The sequence below is a fragment of the Tachysurus vachellii genome, chromosome 17 (genome assembly GCF_030014155.1).
Source record: "Tachysurus vachellii isolate PV-2020 chromosome 17, HZAU_Pvac_v1, whole genome shotgun sequence".
NCBI classification, from domain to species: Eukaryota; Metazoa; Chordata; class Actinopteri; order Siluriformes; family Bagridae; genus Tachysurus; species Tachysurus vachellii.
Window position 1 is genome coordinate 14,293,843 of NC_083476.1, and position 15,788 is coordinate 14,309,630.

Below are 15,788 nucleotides of genomic sequence, written 5' to 3' on the forward strand. Positions count from 1 at the left end.
TATTTAAGGACCAATGACCAGTGAACATCAGAAAATCTCCAACAGATGGCCTTGTGTTTGCGCTCTCTAACACACACACACACACACACACAATGTGAGATACGAGGGCTTGCTCGGTTATAAGACATCCTTCACCAGAGGTTAAGAAGTTATTGCAGATCAGCCGACCGACAGACCCGGACACCAGCAACAAGTCCATCACCGTAATGGAACAAGCAAAGCAAACCAGTAAGTCGATTAACCGCATGGACTAAATGGATATTATACTTTATAAATAAAAAGTTGAAATGCACTTTTCTCGTGTTGTATAGAATTCTGTTGAAACTAAATTAACTTTCTGCCAAAACTAAAATAACTAGGTTAAAACTGTTGAAAATGTTCTGACTGACTTCTGAAGATTATTAGCTACATTGAGAAAAGCAAAAACAAATTGTATAATACTGGAGGCTGCGTTTAGCATAGATGATAAAGGAATGTCTACAGACAACATATGAGAAACCTTAGTGCACGGAGTAGAGTAGATAAGAGCACAAAGACAAAACACGTTGACTTTTTCCCAATTTGTAGCCTTCGGAAATCAGTGCTGAAATATTCCACACTTGCCAAAGCTCATAATTACATTAAAAATACAGACCATGTAAAGACTAGATTTTTCAGAACTAAATCAGGTGAAAAAATACAGGGAATATTCGAAAAAAGTTAGTCTCTGTGCTGGTGCCTCACCAAAATCTACAACACTGCTGTCCTTTTTTCAGGTATGTGTTTACCTGAATGATAGTTTAAAAATAGGGGAAAAAAAACACTGATGTGATGTTTTGGATATATGGTTATATCATACAGTCCTTATTGAAATCAGAACCAGTTTAGACCATTTGTTTGTTTAACTGTTTCACATTATTGCCTGTAGATGTGGTCTGATGTCCGAAAACCACTGACTCTGTTAAGGGGAAGAAGAAATTCAATCTGATCCTGGGACGTTTTTTTTTTTGGAATCACAAATGTTAACATGCATAGACTTGGCTATGGTCACCGTTAATTATATCTTATGATATTGGCAATGGAAAGCAGACCTGACATGTTTACCAAGATGCTCATCACTGCTGCAAGATAACATCCACTTCAGGGAAATCTGCTCTTTGATAACAGTCAGTCAGTCAGAAGTTACCACTCCATAAAAGGCAACGCTCACAGGGAGCTGGATAAAATAACATCAACAGTGAAAGCTTTCAGTAATGCAGCTCAGCCATCACAAGTGCTTCATCTTCTGTAGACCAAACTCATCCTTTGTTCATTTGTTTTAAACAATCAAGTTTGATCAAACTTGTGCTTAATTAAAACACACAAGCCATTTAAACTTGTCAGTGAGACCTATTTGTTATATTACAGAAATTTGTCAGGTACAGAATTTGAAGCTAATCCATTATAGTTCACTTTCCTTACATGTTCAATTGCAGAAACTCAGGAAATTGCTTACAAAACAAAATGCACTTTCCAACTTATATCATATTGCAAAATCTCCTTTCCCAGAACATTACATTTCTGATGTAACTGTTCTTGCAGAAGGATAAATACATCTGAGTGATTACAAAAAACAAAAAAAAACCTAGCCTGTTTAATCTTAACAGGTGTTTATATGTAAAACCAAGTTGTTGATGTTATCATAACTACTACTAATACTTTAAGCTATAAGTTTCATTACTACCACAACTTATTATAATAAGGTCAATACAAGACAGCTTCCGGTGAACAAAAGCTGGTTGGCACGCACAGGAAGTGGAACATTTCCTCTTTTGGTTTATGAATAAATGGAAAATGATTAACTGTATTGGCGACACACCCAATTACTATCAATTCAAACACAAGTGTGCAAAGGTTGCTAACAGCTTTGCACTGTGCAAACAGTAAACTGCATTTGTAAATCAGCAAAGGTGTTTAGTCATCATGTTAACAGTAAGGAAGTGGTATCTTTTTGGTGTGGCCTTTAAACCTCAACTACTTGTTTATATCCCATGAGAAGTTGTTGATGTTCATGTCAGTGACATGGTCTTTCACAGATAGGTTCTGCCCTGGAACAAAGCCCACAGGCTCTGACTGATGCAGCTAAAGAGGGAGAAGACCAGGAGCCCATCATGGATCTGATAAATAACACAGCCATTCGGACACCAATCAACTGTACTGTAGACACTAGGTACCGCTTCACCTACTACCAGATCTCCTACAGCCTCATCTTCACATGCGGTTTGGCCAGCAATGGCATGGCACTCTGGCGTTTGTGGCTCACGCCATGGTCCGTCACCAGCACTATGGTCTACATGGCTAACTTGGCCGTCGTGGACCTCTTCTTCATTCTTTCCCTTCCACTGCGCATCTATTATTACTACAACCGTTCACACAGCATGGCTTGGTCTCCTGGAAGTGTCTTCTGCCAGCTGACCTTCACCCTCAAGTACATAAGCATGTATGGAGGTATCTTCTTCCTGGTGTGCATAGGGCTAGACCGCTACTTTGCAGTGACGCACCCTGTGCTGCGGCGGCCAAAGCAATTACATAATGCCTACATGATCAGCACCACAATCTGGTTAATGGTGCTAGCACTTAGCTTGGCACTTCCATTCATGCACTCTGCAGACTCAAAAATTCACAGAGCATGCCTACTTGACCTATCCTTGGGGCAAAATCAAACCTTCATCTTGGCAGCTCTGGGCCTGGTACTGGTTGCATTCCTGCTGCCTGCACTCCTTCTGCTGTTCAGCTACTGCCGTGTGTTGCGTGTGCTTGGCAGAATGCCTTACCGTGGGAAAAGCCGCCACCGACGAACACTCTCTCTCATCTACTGCGTGCTGGGCATCTTTCTGCTCTGCTTTGCACCATACCACACCAACCTGCTGTGTTACACTCTCACACAAGTTGGTGTTGTATCCAGCTGTGTTTTGGCTAAATTTACAGGCTCATTGCACCCAATCATGCTCTCACTGGCCAGCACCAACTGCTGCCTCAACCCACTGGTGTACTACTGCTCCGGCAGCCTGGTGCAAAAAGATGCTCCCAGAGGCCAAAGCAATCAGGAACCTGATTCTAGATTTTGGTCTAGACGGAAACAGACTCCTTCATGGGCACAAAAGTGTTTCAACATCACCAGTAGTAGTTGTTATTAAAGGCATATCAACTAATGCAAATTCAGAAATGATACAGACTAAGCAACATTTTTAGATTTGCATTTTCAATTATTTTCAGATTTTCAAAAGCAGAAAAAAAAATTTACTATGTTCGAATTTTACACCTGTTTCTGTTCTCCTGCAGTAAAATCTAAGGCTAAACAGCCACTCACAGGAACACCCACACTGTCGTCTGACATCATTTCCTCATGTTAAATCAACCAAACAGATGCCAACAAGCACCAATTACTTTTAACAACACAGCAAACACATTAAAAATTACAGGCAGTTTAGCGCCAGTTTTCTTAGCCTGACGTCCGTGTATCATTTTACGACAGTCAATATTCTTTTAAATGATTACCAACCCACCCATCTGTTTTATAAAGTCAACTTTCCATGTTACCTCCACTCGGTGCTTTGTGTTATTTTTAAAAAACACACCATGTTAGCATGCCAGATGCATTACTTGACAGTAAAACTCACTGATTTCCATGCAATGCTCTCCATGATCTGATTCTCGCAGCGGCTCAAGTGTTCGAGCATGTCGTGCTTCAGAGTGAGCTCTTTGATGAAACTTTCTATCACTTTGTAAAAGTCAAAGGCATGCAGCTGGAAGACATCCAAGATCCAGGGGAAGCACAGGTTCGTTTCGGGAGATTTGCTGCCACCGTTCTTCAGGGAACATCCTAAAAGAGAGAGCAACAATTAAACAGTTCAAGCTCAAAACATTTTTTCTATTTCCTGATATATGATTAAAAAAATGTACACAGAAACTAAATGTTTCATGCCAAATGGATTTACTGACTAGTAAATTTTAAAGTAAATTTCACTTTATAGATTTCCCAATAAACAAATTAAAAACAAAAAAAAAATACTAGCGTGTGTTACATACAGAAAAGTGATAGAAGACTTCTACTAAGACTTTACTTCTTATACCACAGAAGTCTGCCAACAAATAACCTTTTTTTGTAATGTAAAAATTGTATATGTTTATAGTTACTTTCCCTGCCATGTTCCATCTTGCCATAAGATTGTAGGTTTGTATAATGAAAAAAAGGGCACTAAATCCAGAACGGGTGAGATTTTACCCGTGTTTATATTAATACACTCCTAATGCACTATATGTGCATTAGGAGTGTATTAATATAAACCTTCTGACAAATGAAATTTGAGAATAACAACAACGCTGTGTGATAAAGTGGCTTATGTTTGATTGCAGCTTTCCATAGACAACATTTATGTTTTATTATTGTCACTTTATTCTCACTAAGGCCAATGAGAGCAAGGAGCTGTAATACAAGCTGATTTTATTGACCAGGCTGTAAATGATGGTGCTTTATCGTGGCTTACCAACATAAGTTGCTAGGACGACTTCCAGTGAACAGGCAAGGAGTGAGGTGTGGAAAGTAGCGTTGTTCAGGAGTTTACTGTTGAGGGGAATAAGAAAAGAAAAAACCTGTTACATTGAAAAATGTAACTTTCATTTTATTTATTTTTTATTTCTCATTTGTATGCTGATTTAAACTTGCCTTGTGAGCAGAAATAAACAATATTACCTGAAATTTTGCACAGAGAGCCTCTTCTCTTCCTAAAAAGCAAGATTGCCATGAGAAAATTAAGGTCACAAGAGGTGACAAGAGATAAAACTCTTGTTTCCACCAAATCCTGTTGTACTTAATTATACTCACAGACTTAAGCATCGACTCCATGACTTTGTAGTAAAGCTGGACACCTAGAGTAAATCGCTACAAAAAACAAACACAATAAGTTTGTCTTTCGGATGACAATGGAAAAGACTGCCTGAGTTTTTGCCTTGTTACCTTTTTGCCCAATCCTTCACAGCAGTGTCCAACAGCTTGAGCAAATTTCTGGCTAAAGACCTGACCGAGCTGATCGACCCGCTTTGTGATGTCTTCTGATGGATTCACAGTGCAGTTCTTTAATAATTTAAAAAAAAAAAATCATTAGAATCTATAGAGTTTGGGCAAACAGCATGTTACAGATTTTGAATACTCTGAATGTATTTCCAAATGAATAACAGAATAAATGCTTGTCAAAAAATGTTGGGAACCGAGTGTAAGATGTTGGAAATAGTACTTTAAGGTAGTGGATGTTTTGTTCAAAAGCATACCTTGAAGTAATTTATGAGAATGCCTGAAGGTTGGTCACTGATTGAGGTAAGCTCACCCCTTAGCTGCTGGATAGAATACATTGCAGCTCTGGAAGACAAAAATTCACTTGTTACTAAGAATATCAAACAGGAAGTATGGTTCTTAACTGGAATAGCCGATATTTTCATAGATTTATGACTACTGCCACTGTACATCAGCATATACAGCTTCCCGTTCAGGACTTGAAACTAGACATGAATGATTCTTGAGAAAAGAAGATTCTCCATTTTGAACTTTTACTAAGCTTTGTACTGCAGTAGTTAAAATCTGGATAAAATAACAGCTAGTTAAAACTGAAAAGAAAAAAAAAGAAAAAAAAAATTTATTTATATATATATATATATCTCTCTCCGAAATGAGAGAAAGACGTGGTCCGTCACTGTCTGGAGGATAACTAGCCAGTTGATAAAACGCGTGTCCGCAAAATCTTGAATGTTGTTTTGCACTCTCTTATTTATTACTATATGTTATTTTAATTTTATATTTAGTGTTCAATAAATAATTGCTAAATGTAGTACAGAGTCTGTGGTCTCTCACAAAGAAGCGGAAGAACTCAAAGCTACTTTAGGTCACACTTGCTCTTGATGAAATTGTCCTCCTATGTGTAATGCGTCAATGGTGGATTTGAGCTTTGAGCAAGATGACATGTAGTTTAAACATCTGTTTAGGACCGTGTCTTTCACTAAAGCCTGCGCTGTGTGTTTAAAAACTCTATCTGGAACGTGTGCCTTATGTGATGGTGGCCGTTTTTTCATTTACGGCATTTGGTACACACCCTTAACCAGAGCAACATTTATCTCATTTATACAATTGAGCACTTGGGGGTTAAGGGCCTTGCTCAAGGGCCAGCAGTGGCAGCTTAAACTCACAACTACTGCTCAAACAAAGTCCAACACTGAGCTACCAGTCCCCATTCTACCACAACCCGCTCTTTGTGCTGGAGTGAGCTCCTCTTATATGGTGTGACACCTGAGTGATTATGGACTGCTTAACAGCCCGAGGCTGTGCTCTGGAAATCCGATTACATTTACAGCATTTAGCAGACGCCCTTATCCAGAGCGACATTTTTATACAACTGAGCAATTGAAGGTTAAGGGCCTTGCTCAGGGGCCCAGCAGTGGGAACCTGGTGGATGTAGGAATTGAACTCACAACCTTCCGATTGGTAGCCCAACCCCTTAACCATTAGGCTACCACATCATGTTGTGATTTGTGGTGCAACTACCAGAGTTTTTTGGCACATTTTGCAATTCGTCTGCATTTTGAAGGGTGTCCATGTAACTGAAACCAAAATTCACCTAGAAATTTGATGTGCAATATGTCCATCTGTAAGGTCATCTTCACTATATGTTAGATTTGTATTCACCTGTTGGACCCGGCTCATTACTCCTAGTCTCCACCGTCTTTACTGCTTATTAGTGCTTGCTTCCTTCACATGATGACAGCAACCAGTCCTCTCTCAGTTTACTTTACCAGTCTACTTGAGTTGTTATATAAGAGGCTGCACACTTGTCGAGTGAGTCACAAGGTGAATTGTAAAGAACTGCGATTTCAATTCAAAATATATTAATTGTTGAGCCTCAATCAAATATCTGTATTAGGGTGTGATCTCTGAAGCGTTCCTACCTGATAGGGGTCTGTGGTGGAATAGAGACATTTTCCTCTCCAGGCGGATTCTTTCTAGGAGTCATTTCTACTTTTGTACTTCAAGAAAAAAGATATATACTGCAGTTAAGTGATAGGAGATTTCATCTGAAATTCTAGCTACTAAGGTGGACTGATGGGCAACACCTACACTTCTGCTTTAACTGGGCTGAGGGTCTCATCGTTGTCTAAGAACAATCGTGCGTCAAAGTCCTTGCTTTTATGGTAGAGCTCTTCATAACCTTTGGATAGAGTTTCCACCTATAAAAGAGACGACAGACAACTTTTAAACACTGCAAATGTGTTCTAAATTGAAAGGGTACTTTTACGTTCAATTATATTTTGTTGAAGCAGCAACAATATTCCCAATTCTTGTAAAAGAGCAGTCTATATAATCATGCCATGTAATCAAACAACTAATACACAGGCTTGTTGACTTTCATAGTATTTCAATCATCAGGTGTAACCAGTAGAAGCTCGGCTCAAGCTAATATTTACTTCAGGTTCACTGCACATCATGGGCCTTTAAATGATTCATTTCAGAGGGAAATGGAAGCAGGCCAGATGCATCAGTAAAGCATGTTTGCTCTATAAAAACAGAGGGGGGGAAAACTGATCTTTAGCATTTGTTAGACATCAAAGGTTTGGTAGATTTTCCATAAAAGGAAAAAAAAATAATTATACAGTCATATCAAGCATCAGGGCAAGTACCCAAAAATACCCTTTATTATCCCGAGTTATAATGCAACATTGAGTAAAAAAGTGTCTATTTAACATGATGTTAAACTCCTTCTATTAGCTCAAGAACAGTTTTCCCCCCAAATCATGTGCTCTCCTAACGAGAAGGTCTTATTTCAGTTTGGAAAACACAAACCTCCAAATGAAAACTTTAGGATATCAAACGTTGTTCAGCACTGAATGAAACTTACTGCTGGAAGCTCCTGCAATCCCGAAAAGCCCATGGAGTCCAGAAAGGCACAAAAACTGCTTTGGTAGACATTTTTCACCTATAAATAAAAAGAAACCAATGATTACCATACAAGTACTTTTAAACCTAATAAAAGAAAAAATTGTTTATCTACTTAATCCTGACAAGAAACCAGAGGCAGACAAATTGGTCGCAGATTTTGTTTCAAGGCTTTTTTTTAAATAACTCCGCTGCCTGTTGGACAACATGGTATAGCCTGGTAGATCTGAAAAATAACGATCCTGTTTTTGGTGAATTTTGCTGAGATTTACAAAAAAATTTCCTTTGGTATGTGGTTTGATTCAACATAAGCTTCTTAGCCATGCAACAAGCCTCAAAGGTGTAACTTTTCATTCTTGTTTCACTACACACATCAGATGAGGTTTTCATGATTTTCAACTACCTGTCATATGCATAACTAACTAACTAAATAAATAAATAAAAATCAATACTGAGGGAAAATAAAGACGCTAGCTAGACTTGAATAATATCTTTACGCCACTCCTCAAGCCAAAACAAAGGGGAGTCAACCTGCTGATAAACATGATGTGCATTTATATCTCAGTCTGTTTACATACTACATGGTGATTTCCCATTTCTGGCTTCATCTTTGACCTTGTCCTGTTTCTTGGTTTTACAAATAATGGCTTGTTATTCATGTAGGAAAAAAAGCTGTATCAGAGCATACTCACAGCTTATACTATGCTAATTTGACAGCTTTTAAATTTGAGCATTTTGCACTAGATAACGAGATGCATGTAGATCTTCTAACCTCGTCTACGCTGCAGTCGCTCTCCTTACACAGTGTCTCCAGCAGCTGCACGTCCATCTCTAAAGGACGAGGCTTGGCTTTGTTCCGCCTCGAGGTCCGAGTCGGAGGACTCTGTGTTGTCTCGCTGATTGCCGACTCTGATTGGGAAAGAGAGAAATTTATTTAGGTCTTGAACAGATTAACTATAGAGTGGAGCTGGAATAATGACATTATTTTCTGTAATGGAGGATGGAGAGGAACTCGCTTACTGTAAAGGGGCTGGAGGAGAGAAGAGGGACATCGCTTGATGTAGAACTCCAGAACACACAAAAGTAACTGGAAGGCTATTACCAGGTCATCCTCCATCTGCAGAACACTTCCTGTACAAGCAAAGATAAACAGATATGTACCCTAAGACTGCAGATTGTCCTTAAACAATCAATAATATAGAGTAATATGAAAGACTTCAATATAATAATACTAATAATAATTCTAATAATAACACTGAATATGTACATTTTTGGAAAACACTCAACAGTACTTTTATCAAAGTAACATTTTTTATAAAAAATTATACTTAAAAATGAGAAATTTGTCAGTCAATTTCTATTTAATTTCCACCTAATGCTATACTGGATATCGCTTTGCTTACTTTAAAAAAAAATCACATGTAAGCAATTACTTTCCATTTAAAATGGCATTTTATTGAACATACAGAGCAGTGTGTAGGCACAACCCCATATGTCATGCCCTAATATATAATAAGCATGTATACAGACTGGGATGCAGAATAAATATGGTCTAAGCATAAAGACAAAAGTTAAACATACGAGGTGTTTAAAAGCACAGCGACTATGAAGCGTCTGAGCTACTTGATACAGCACTATACTACCATACAATTGAGTGATGTGCTGTGAATGAACCACTACCCAAATAATAACTCACTTTACTGTGCTTAAATTTCCACTGATGAATGTATACATGGAAGAAAACTGAATCTGTGCATCTTGTAAATAAAGTTTTATCCCACCTTTAGCCAAGAGGAATAGGATCCAGTTACAGCGTAAAAGTTCTTGTCTCCTGAGTGAAGAGAGAAATCAAAGGCTTAGGTACAAAAAAAACAACAACAAAAACAACAACAACAAAAAACCTCATGCAGCTGATTGATTAATGATTTTACTTACTTAACTTCATCAGGCACACCGTAGATTTTTGCACATGTTCTGGAGGAAAAAAGGTCGCATAATTCACAACTCCAAAAGTGTTATATAAATATATAAACAAACAGCATAGTCTACAAACTACAGCCTGCCAACATCCTTTACAGGACAAGTAGGTCCGTACGAAAAAAAAAAAAAAGCAGCAGAGCTACACCATCATTCAATAAGCCTGGGGAAAGATGCAAATATAATACAAATAATTACATTTTAAAGATTTTCTTTTATAGTTTAGACATATTTTCAATTCTGTCGACCAACTGCGGTTTATTCCCCACATAAATAAGGTGCTTGCATTTACCCTTTCATTAACGCTAGGAGTCTTTACTTGAAAAATAATCTTACTTCACAAATCTCTGATAGAGAGCCATGGACACCTCGTATTTCTTTGCCAGCCTCGTCACTGCTGAATTTACTTTATGGCTTATTGTGTCCAGATTTTCATCCAGCTTTCGCATCAGGGTGAGAAATTGCTTCACACTGCAAATGGCAGAGCACAGCAGGAATATGGTTTATTAGGCTGAAGACAGACGTTTTTGCCGGATACATGAAATGAACACAAATTAGAAGTGAGCATTTATATTAATTAAACGAGGAATGGGGAGGCACGGTGGCTTAGTGGTTAGCACGTTCGCCTCACACCTCCAGGGTCGGGGTTCGATTCCCACCTCCACCTTGTGTGTGTGGAGTTTGCATGTTCTCCCCGTGCCTCGGGGGTTTCCTCCGGGTACTCCGGTTTCCTCCCCCGGTCCAAAGACATGCATGGTAGGTTGATTGGCATTTCTGGAAAATTGTCCCTAGTGTGTGAATGAGTGTGTGTGCCCTGCGATGGGTTGGCGCTCCGTCCAGGGTGTATCCTGCCTTGATGCCCAATGACGCCTGAGATAGGCACAGGCTCCCCGTGACCCGAGGTAGTTCGGATAAGCGGTAGAAGATGAATGAATGAAAACGAGGAATGTTTTCTAAAATCAAAACATTATACTCTGGATATGCTTTATTGTATTGAATGCATTAGTCAGACATCCTTGATAGTGCTTATATCTTTTCACCTACCTCAAACCGACAGCCTTCTGAAATTCTGTAAAGGTGAACCGGACTTCATCCAAGTCCACAGCTGAAACGTACACGCATGCTCCCCAGAGTTGCTTGTTTGATTCCTACATTTAAAAAAAAAAGTCAACAAAATGATCATATGAACATAAATGGTGTCTGACTAATTACCATAAATGTACACAAACATGTTGTGTAGATTAAACATTAGTGAATTATGAACACTTACAATGACTTCGTCTGGGGTCTTGGTAATCGACTCCCACATTGCCCATGCCTGACTACACAGCGAGTTGGAGACAGAGAGGTCCTTACAAAGGGTTACAAACTCTGGATCCTTATCTTTGTGCCTGACAGAGAGAGAGTAAGTAAAAATTACAAATAATTCAATTCAATACAGTTTTATCTGTATACACACACATACCTACTCAAGTTTAGAAAACATACAGATACAAGTCAGCAGCTTCTGTTAACGTACATGTAAAACATTGGAATGGTAAAGAAATGAGTTCTTAGTGATTTTAACTATGGAATGATTGTTAGGAAAAGGCTGGTTTGAGTATTTCTATAACTGCTGATCTCCTGGGATCTTGTCACATAACAGGCTCTAGAGTTTATTCATAGGAGTTTATTGAAGTGCACTTCAATAAAAAAATAAAAAAAACATGCAGTATGCAGCATTTCTGCAGAAGGCAAGTCCAAGCTGATGGCTTAAGTCAATAACAAACAACATGAATCCAACCAGACTTGAATCGACAGTCCAGGCTGGTGGAGGCGGTGTAATTATGTGGGCAATGTTTAACTGGCACGCTTTGGGCGGTCTTTGTGCCTTTGCCAACTTCAGTACTGTTGTTGATCATGTGCATCCCTTCACAATTTCCCATCTTCTACTTCCAGCATGACAACGAACCATATCACAAAAAAAATGCCTCAATCTGGGTTCATGAACTTGACAATTGAGTTTGGTGTCCATTAGTGATCTTCCCAGTCACTAGATCCGAATCCAATAGAACATATGTGCGATGTGGTCGAACAAGAGATTCGCACAATAAAAAAATAATAAAAAATCTGAAATGTCAACATTGCCAGAGTATCAAACGAAGGTTTCCAACATCTTGTGAAATCCACGCCATTAAGAATCGAGGCTGGTTCAGAGAACCTACACAATATCAGATTAGTAAAGAAACTTCAAACAGAAAAGCATCAGGATGCTTTCAAGACAAGTTCTGGAAGGGCAAGAAGAGCCACAGGCACGTCATCAACCCCCCAGCATCACGTGATCCATTATTGGTCCTTTCATTAGTGATCATAATGATAGAGTCCATTGAAAGACTGAACAACAACAACAACAACAGATATAACTCTTTTCAATGAGCACGTAAACTGAATGCACAAAATGATTAATAACATCGACTCTTCCGAACAAGATGGCAATGTTTATATCCTCCGAGTTATAACATGAGTGTTGTCATCTGACATGAAGGTAAACAATAGCATCACAGACCCAGTTAGCCTGTTAGCTAACTACAGACAATGTTAGCCAGACTGCTAGCACTGAGAGGACAAACACCGCCGTCTGAGACGCGGTTATTTATCGGTTAAACACGACAAACGCGTGTGATTATCGGCTCTAAGGCGACTTTACAGCTGTAGACTCACTTTTCCGGAGAAAGCACCGAGTTTTCTTTCCTGTTGCTGCATTTCGACTCTCTGCTTGTTGGGGTCCCGGAGCCGCTGCTACGCTTTTTGGGAGGCATCCTGAGAAACTCCGGCTATTTGTCACTTTGTCTTTACACGGTGTAAATGATAATTAAATGTCGCCTTGACTGAAAGAGAAAAGTTAAATTTAAAAACACTTCAGGATATTAAAGTCCGCCCCGTCCATAGGCTCCCCCTCTGACCGCCTCACACACACAACGGCATCCCCCGCGTCCCTGAAAGCGCGGGAAAACCGCTCTACGTCACATCCGATAAAGACACGTCACTTCCACCTGGAACCAGCTTTTGTGTGTGTGTGTGTAAAAGCAAAAGAATAAATAAAACTATACGTGATAATAAAATAATTATTTTTGATGTCATTTTCTAACCTATGGAAGTCATTTTATTTTTTATCGTATCCCTTCCTTATTTATTTATTTATTTATTTATTTAACCAACTAACTAACTAACTAACTAACTAACTAGCTATTTATTGTGCTTTTGGAATAATTTGTTTCCCAATTCATTTTATTTCATTTTAGTATTTAAGGTCTTAATATGCTGTATTTCCATTTAAACACCCAGACACGGAAATGACATTTACGGTGGCCGGGAAGTGCAAAACAAATTAACAAAACCGAAAACACATTAACAAAACCGAAAACACATTAACAAAACCGAAAACACATTAACAAAACCCAAACCAAATTAACAAATCAGAAAACACATTAACAAATTCGAAAACACAACGACAAGTCAGACAACCCAGAAACGGTAGTGTATCGTTTTTGAATGGAAACTTACCGATCATTGGACAAGACACCTGTCACTCAAGATATACAGGTATGGAATCATATGTGTAATGTGTAAAGTTCTCCGTTTAAATAAAGTTCTCCGTTCAAGAAAATAACAGAATTAATCCACAGTAATCCATTCCATCAATCCATTCCAACTTTTCCCTGTGGCAGACTGTTGAACTTCATGTATACTTTGAGTGACAGGTGTCTTGTCCAATCACAAACTATACCAACCGCTTCCGGGTTGTCTGAAATGTCGTTGTGTTTTCTGATTTGTTAATGTGTTTTCTACGGAAGCGTATTGCATTCACTTGAGTAAAAAAAAAATCTACTGTTTTTCTGAATTAACGACTTAATTTTTCAGGAAAAAAAATTTTTGCTCTGTTTTTCTGAATTAACGACTTACTTATCTCAAAATTATGAGATAATGTTTCAGGAAAAAAAAAATTTTTTCTCTGTTTTTCTGAATTAACGACTTAATGTGGATTGCATGGAAGTAAATATGTCCCGCCTTTCAAGTTTAATCCGGTTGTTTTATTTTACTTTGGGTTTGAGACATTGGGAGATGCTGCTGTCTTTAAGTAATATAAATGGTGTTGTTATTAGTGCATCAACTTTGCGCAGACACCTCAAGACTTTGCGCCTGTTCAGACGAAAAGAACATTCTGATCTGCTTGACGTTGCTGTGTTTCAATATCAATTGAACCGATATGGTATGCTTCATGGTAGCCGTATCACCATTCGTGAAAACCCGTCGATTGCACCATTCATGCAGATCCCATATGGTTTGAGTTTATCATATGAATCAACATGCCATAAAAAGTTCGGGCCTGGATTCCGGCGCCTCAGTTGCACTGGATGGAGATCCAGTATTTTCAACAATTGCCTGATTGTCTCTTGTGTCACCACATAGCCAGCCTGAATGCATTTCAGATGCATCATCTTATATCCGTGAAGCATACCATATCGGTTCAACTGATTAAACTTGAAAGGCGGGACATGTTTACTTCCATGCAATCCACATTAAGTCGTTAATTCAGAAAAACAGAGCAAAAATCTTTTTTTTCCTGAAAAATTATCTCATAATTTTGAGATAAGTAAGTCGTTAATTCAGAAAAACAGAGCAAAAAAAATTTTTTCCTGAAAAATTAAGGTCATTAATTCAGAAAAACAGAGTAGATTTTTTTTTTACTCAAGTGAATGCAATACGCTTCCGTAGTTTTCTGATTTGTTAATGTGTTTCATGCACCGGTTTAGACAACCCGGAAGCGGTAGGTATAGTTTGTGAATGGAAACTTACCGATCATTGGGCAAGACGACTGTCATTAAAGATATAAAGGTGAATGAAAGGTGTCTCGTCTGAGGATGGTAAGTTTCCATTCACAAATTATACCAACCTCTTCCGGGTTGTCTGACTTATTAATGTGTTTTCGGTTTTGTTAATTTGGTTTGGGTTTTGTTAATTTGGTTTGGGTTTTGTTAATGTGTTTTCGGTTTTGTTAATTTGGTTTGGGTTTTGTTAATTTGGTTTGGGTTTTCTTAATGTGTTTTCGGTTTTGTTAATTTGGTTTGGGTTTTGTTAATGTGTTTTCGGTTTTGTTAATTTGGTTTGGGTTTTCTTAATGTGTTTTCGGTTTTGTTAATTTGGTTTGGGTTTTGTTAATGTGTTTTCGGTTTTGTTAATTTGGTTTGGGTTTTGTTAATTTGGTTTGGGTTTTGTTAATTTGGTTTGGGTTTTGTTAATGTGTTTTCGGTTTTGTTAATTTGTTTTGCACTTCCCGGCCACCGTAGACATTAGACATTAAATTTAGACATTAAAATACCACACACTTGTTTTTACAGTTTGGTCCACGTGGGTTTCACTTTTAATATCATTTTATAATAGGAACTGGGAAAAAAACAACTAACTAAAGAATTAAACAGGGAAATGATTCCTAAATCATCAATCCATGCAATTAAATAGTTAAAATAGTCAAATAGTTGATAGAATACAGTGAGTAATAAATATTTAAAAAAAAAAAAAAAAAAAAAAGGAATTAGACTTTATTTCCTCTCAATTATTCCTCTTAATCAGTTATTATTGAGTAATTTTTGTTTGTTTTTTATTTGCTGGCTGTTGCTTCTATTCTCTACTGCAGCTTAATGTAAATCCCGCCCACCCCCAAGACAGCCAATGATACCGGTGCTCATTAGCATACAACAGACACGCCCACTTGACTTTGGAACAAGTTTAGAAGTGACTGATTTGAAAAGCATGACTAATAATTTGGTACATAAATAATTTGAGACTGTTCTCTCCTTGGGTCCTGTTTAATTAAAGTCACAAGCCTTATTACTTT

At 38.1% G+C, this 15,788-nt stretch overlaps 2 protein-coding genes across 3 annotated transcripts in view; one reads left to right on the plus strand and one right to left on the minus strand.

Annotated features, from left to right (window-relative positions):
• The window catches only part of rb1 (retinoblastoma 1), a 28,603-nt gene extending 14,991 nt beyond the window's left edge, over positions 1–13,612 (minus strand). The window contains exons 1-17 of one of the 2 annotated variants that reach the window (XM_060891322.1): positions 13,457–13,612; positions 11,184–11,304; positions 10,958–11,061; positions 10,250–10,384; positions 9,872–9,910; positions 9,718–9,767; positions 8,957–9,067; positions 8,709–8,845; positions 7,899–7,976; positions 7,121–7,230; positions 6,952–7,029; positions 5,287–5,374; positions 4,976–5,092; positions 4,844–4,900; positions 4,712–4,743; positions 4,506–4,582; positions 3,639–3,841 (exon numbers count right to left, since the gene is read on the minus strand). In XM_060891322.1, the coding sequence (XP_060747305.1) occupies positions 3,639–3,841; positions 4,506–4,582; positions 4,712–4,743; positions 4,844–4,900; positions 4,976–5,092; positions 5,287–5,374; positions 6,952–7,029; positions 7,121–7,230; positions 7,899–7,976; positions 8,709–8,845; positions 8,957–9,067; positions 9,718–9,767; positions 9,872–9,910; positions 10,250–10,384; positions 10,958–11,061; positions 11,184–11,222 (1,455 nt within the window). In that variant the 5' untranslated portion in view covers positions 11,223–11,304; positions 13,457–13,612. Of the gene's footprint in view, positions 1–3,638; positions 3,842–4,505; positions 4,583–4,711; positions 4,744–4,843; positions 4,901–4,975; positions 5,093–5,286; positions 5,375–6,951; positions 7,030–7,120; positions 7,231–7,898; positions 7,977–8,708; positions 8,846–8,956; positions 9,068–9,717; positions 9,768–9,871; positions 9,911–10,249; positions 10,385–10,957; positions 11,062–11,183; positions 11,305–12,613; positions 12,906–13,456 lie in introns of those variants that run through there. The other variant, XM_060891321.1, reaches the window with a different exon arrangement.
• On the plus strand, positions 86–3,644 carry LOC132860208 (lysophosphatidic acid receptor 6-like). The gene is made up of 2 exons (XM_060891329.1): positions 86–228; positions 2,055–3,644. Exon 2 carries the CDS (start codon positions 2,130–2,132, stop codon positions 3,153–3,155), a length of 1,026 nt encoding a protein of 341 aa, XP_060747312.1. The 5' UTR covers positions 86–228; positions 2,055–2,129; the 3' UTR covers positions 3,156–3,644.
• Positions 13,613–15,788: the final 2,176 nt, after the last annotated feature.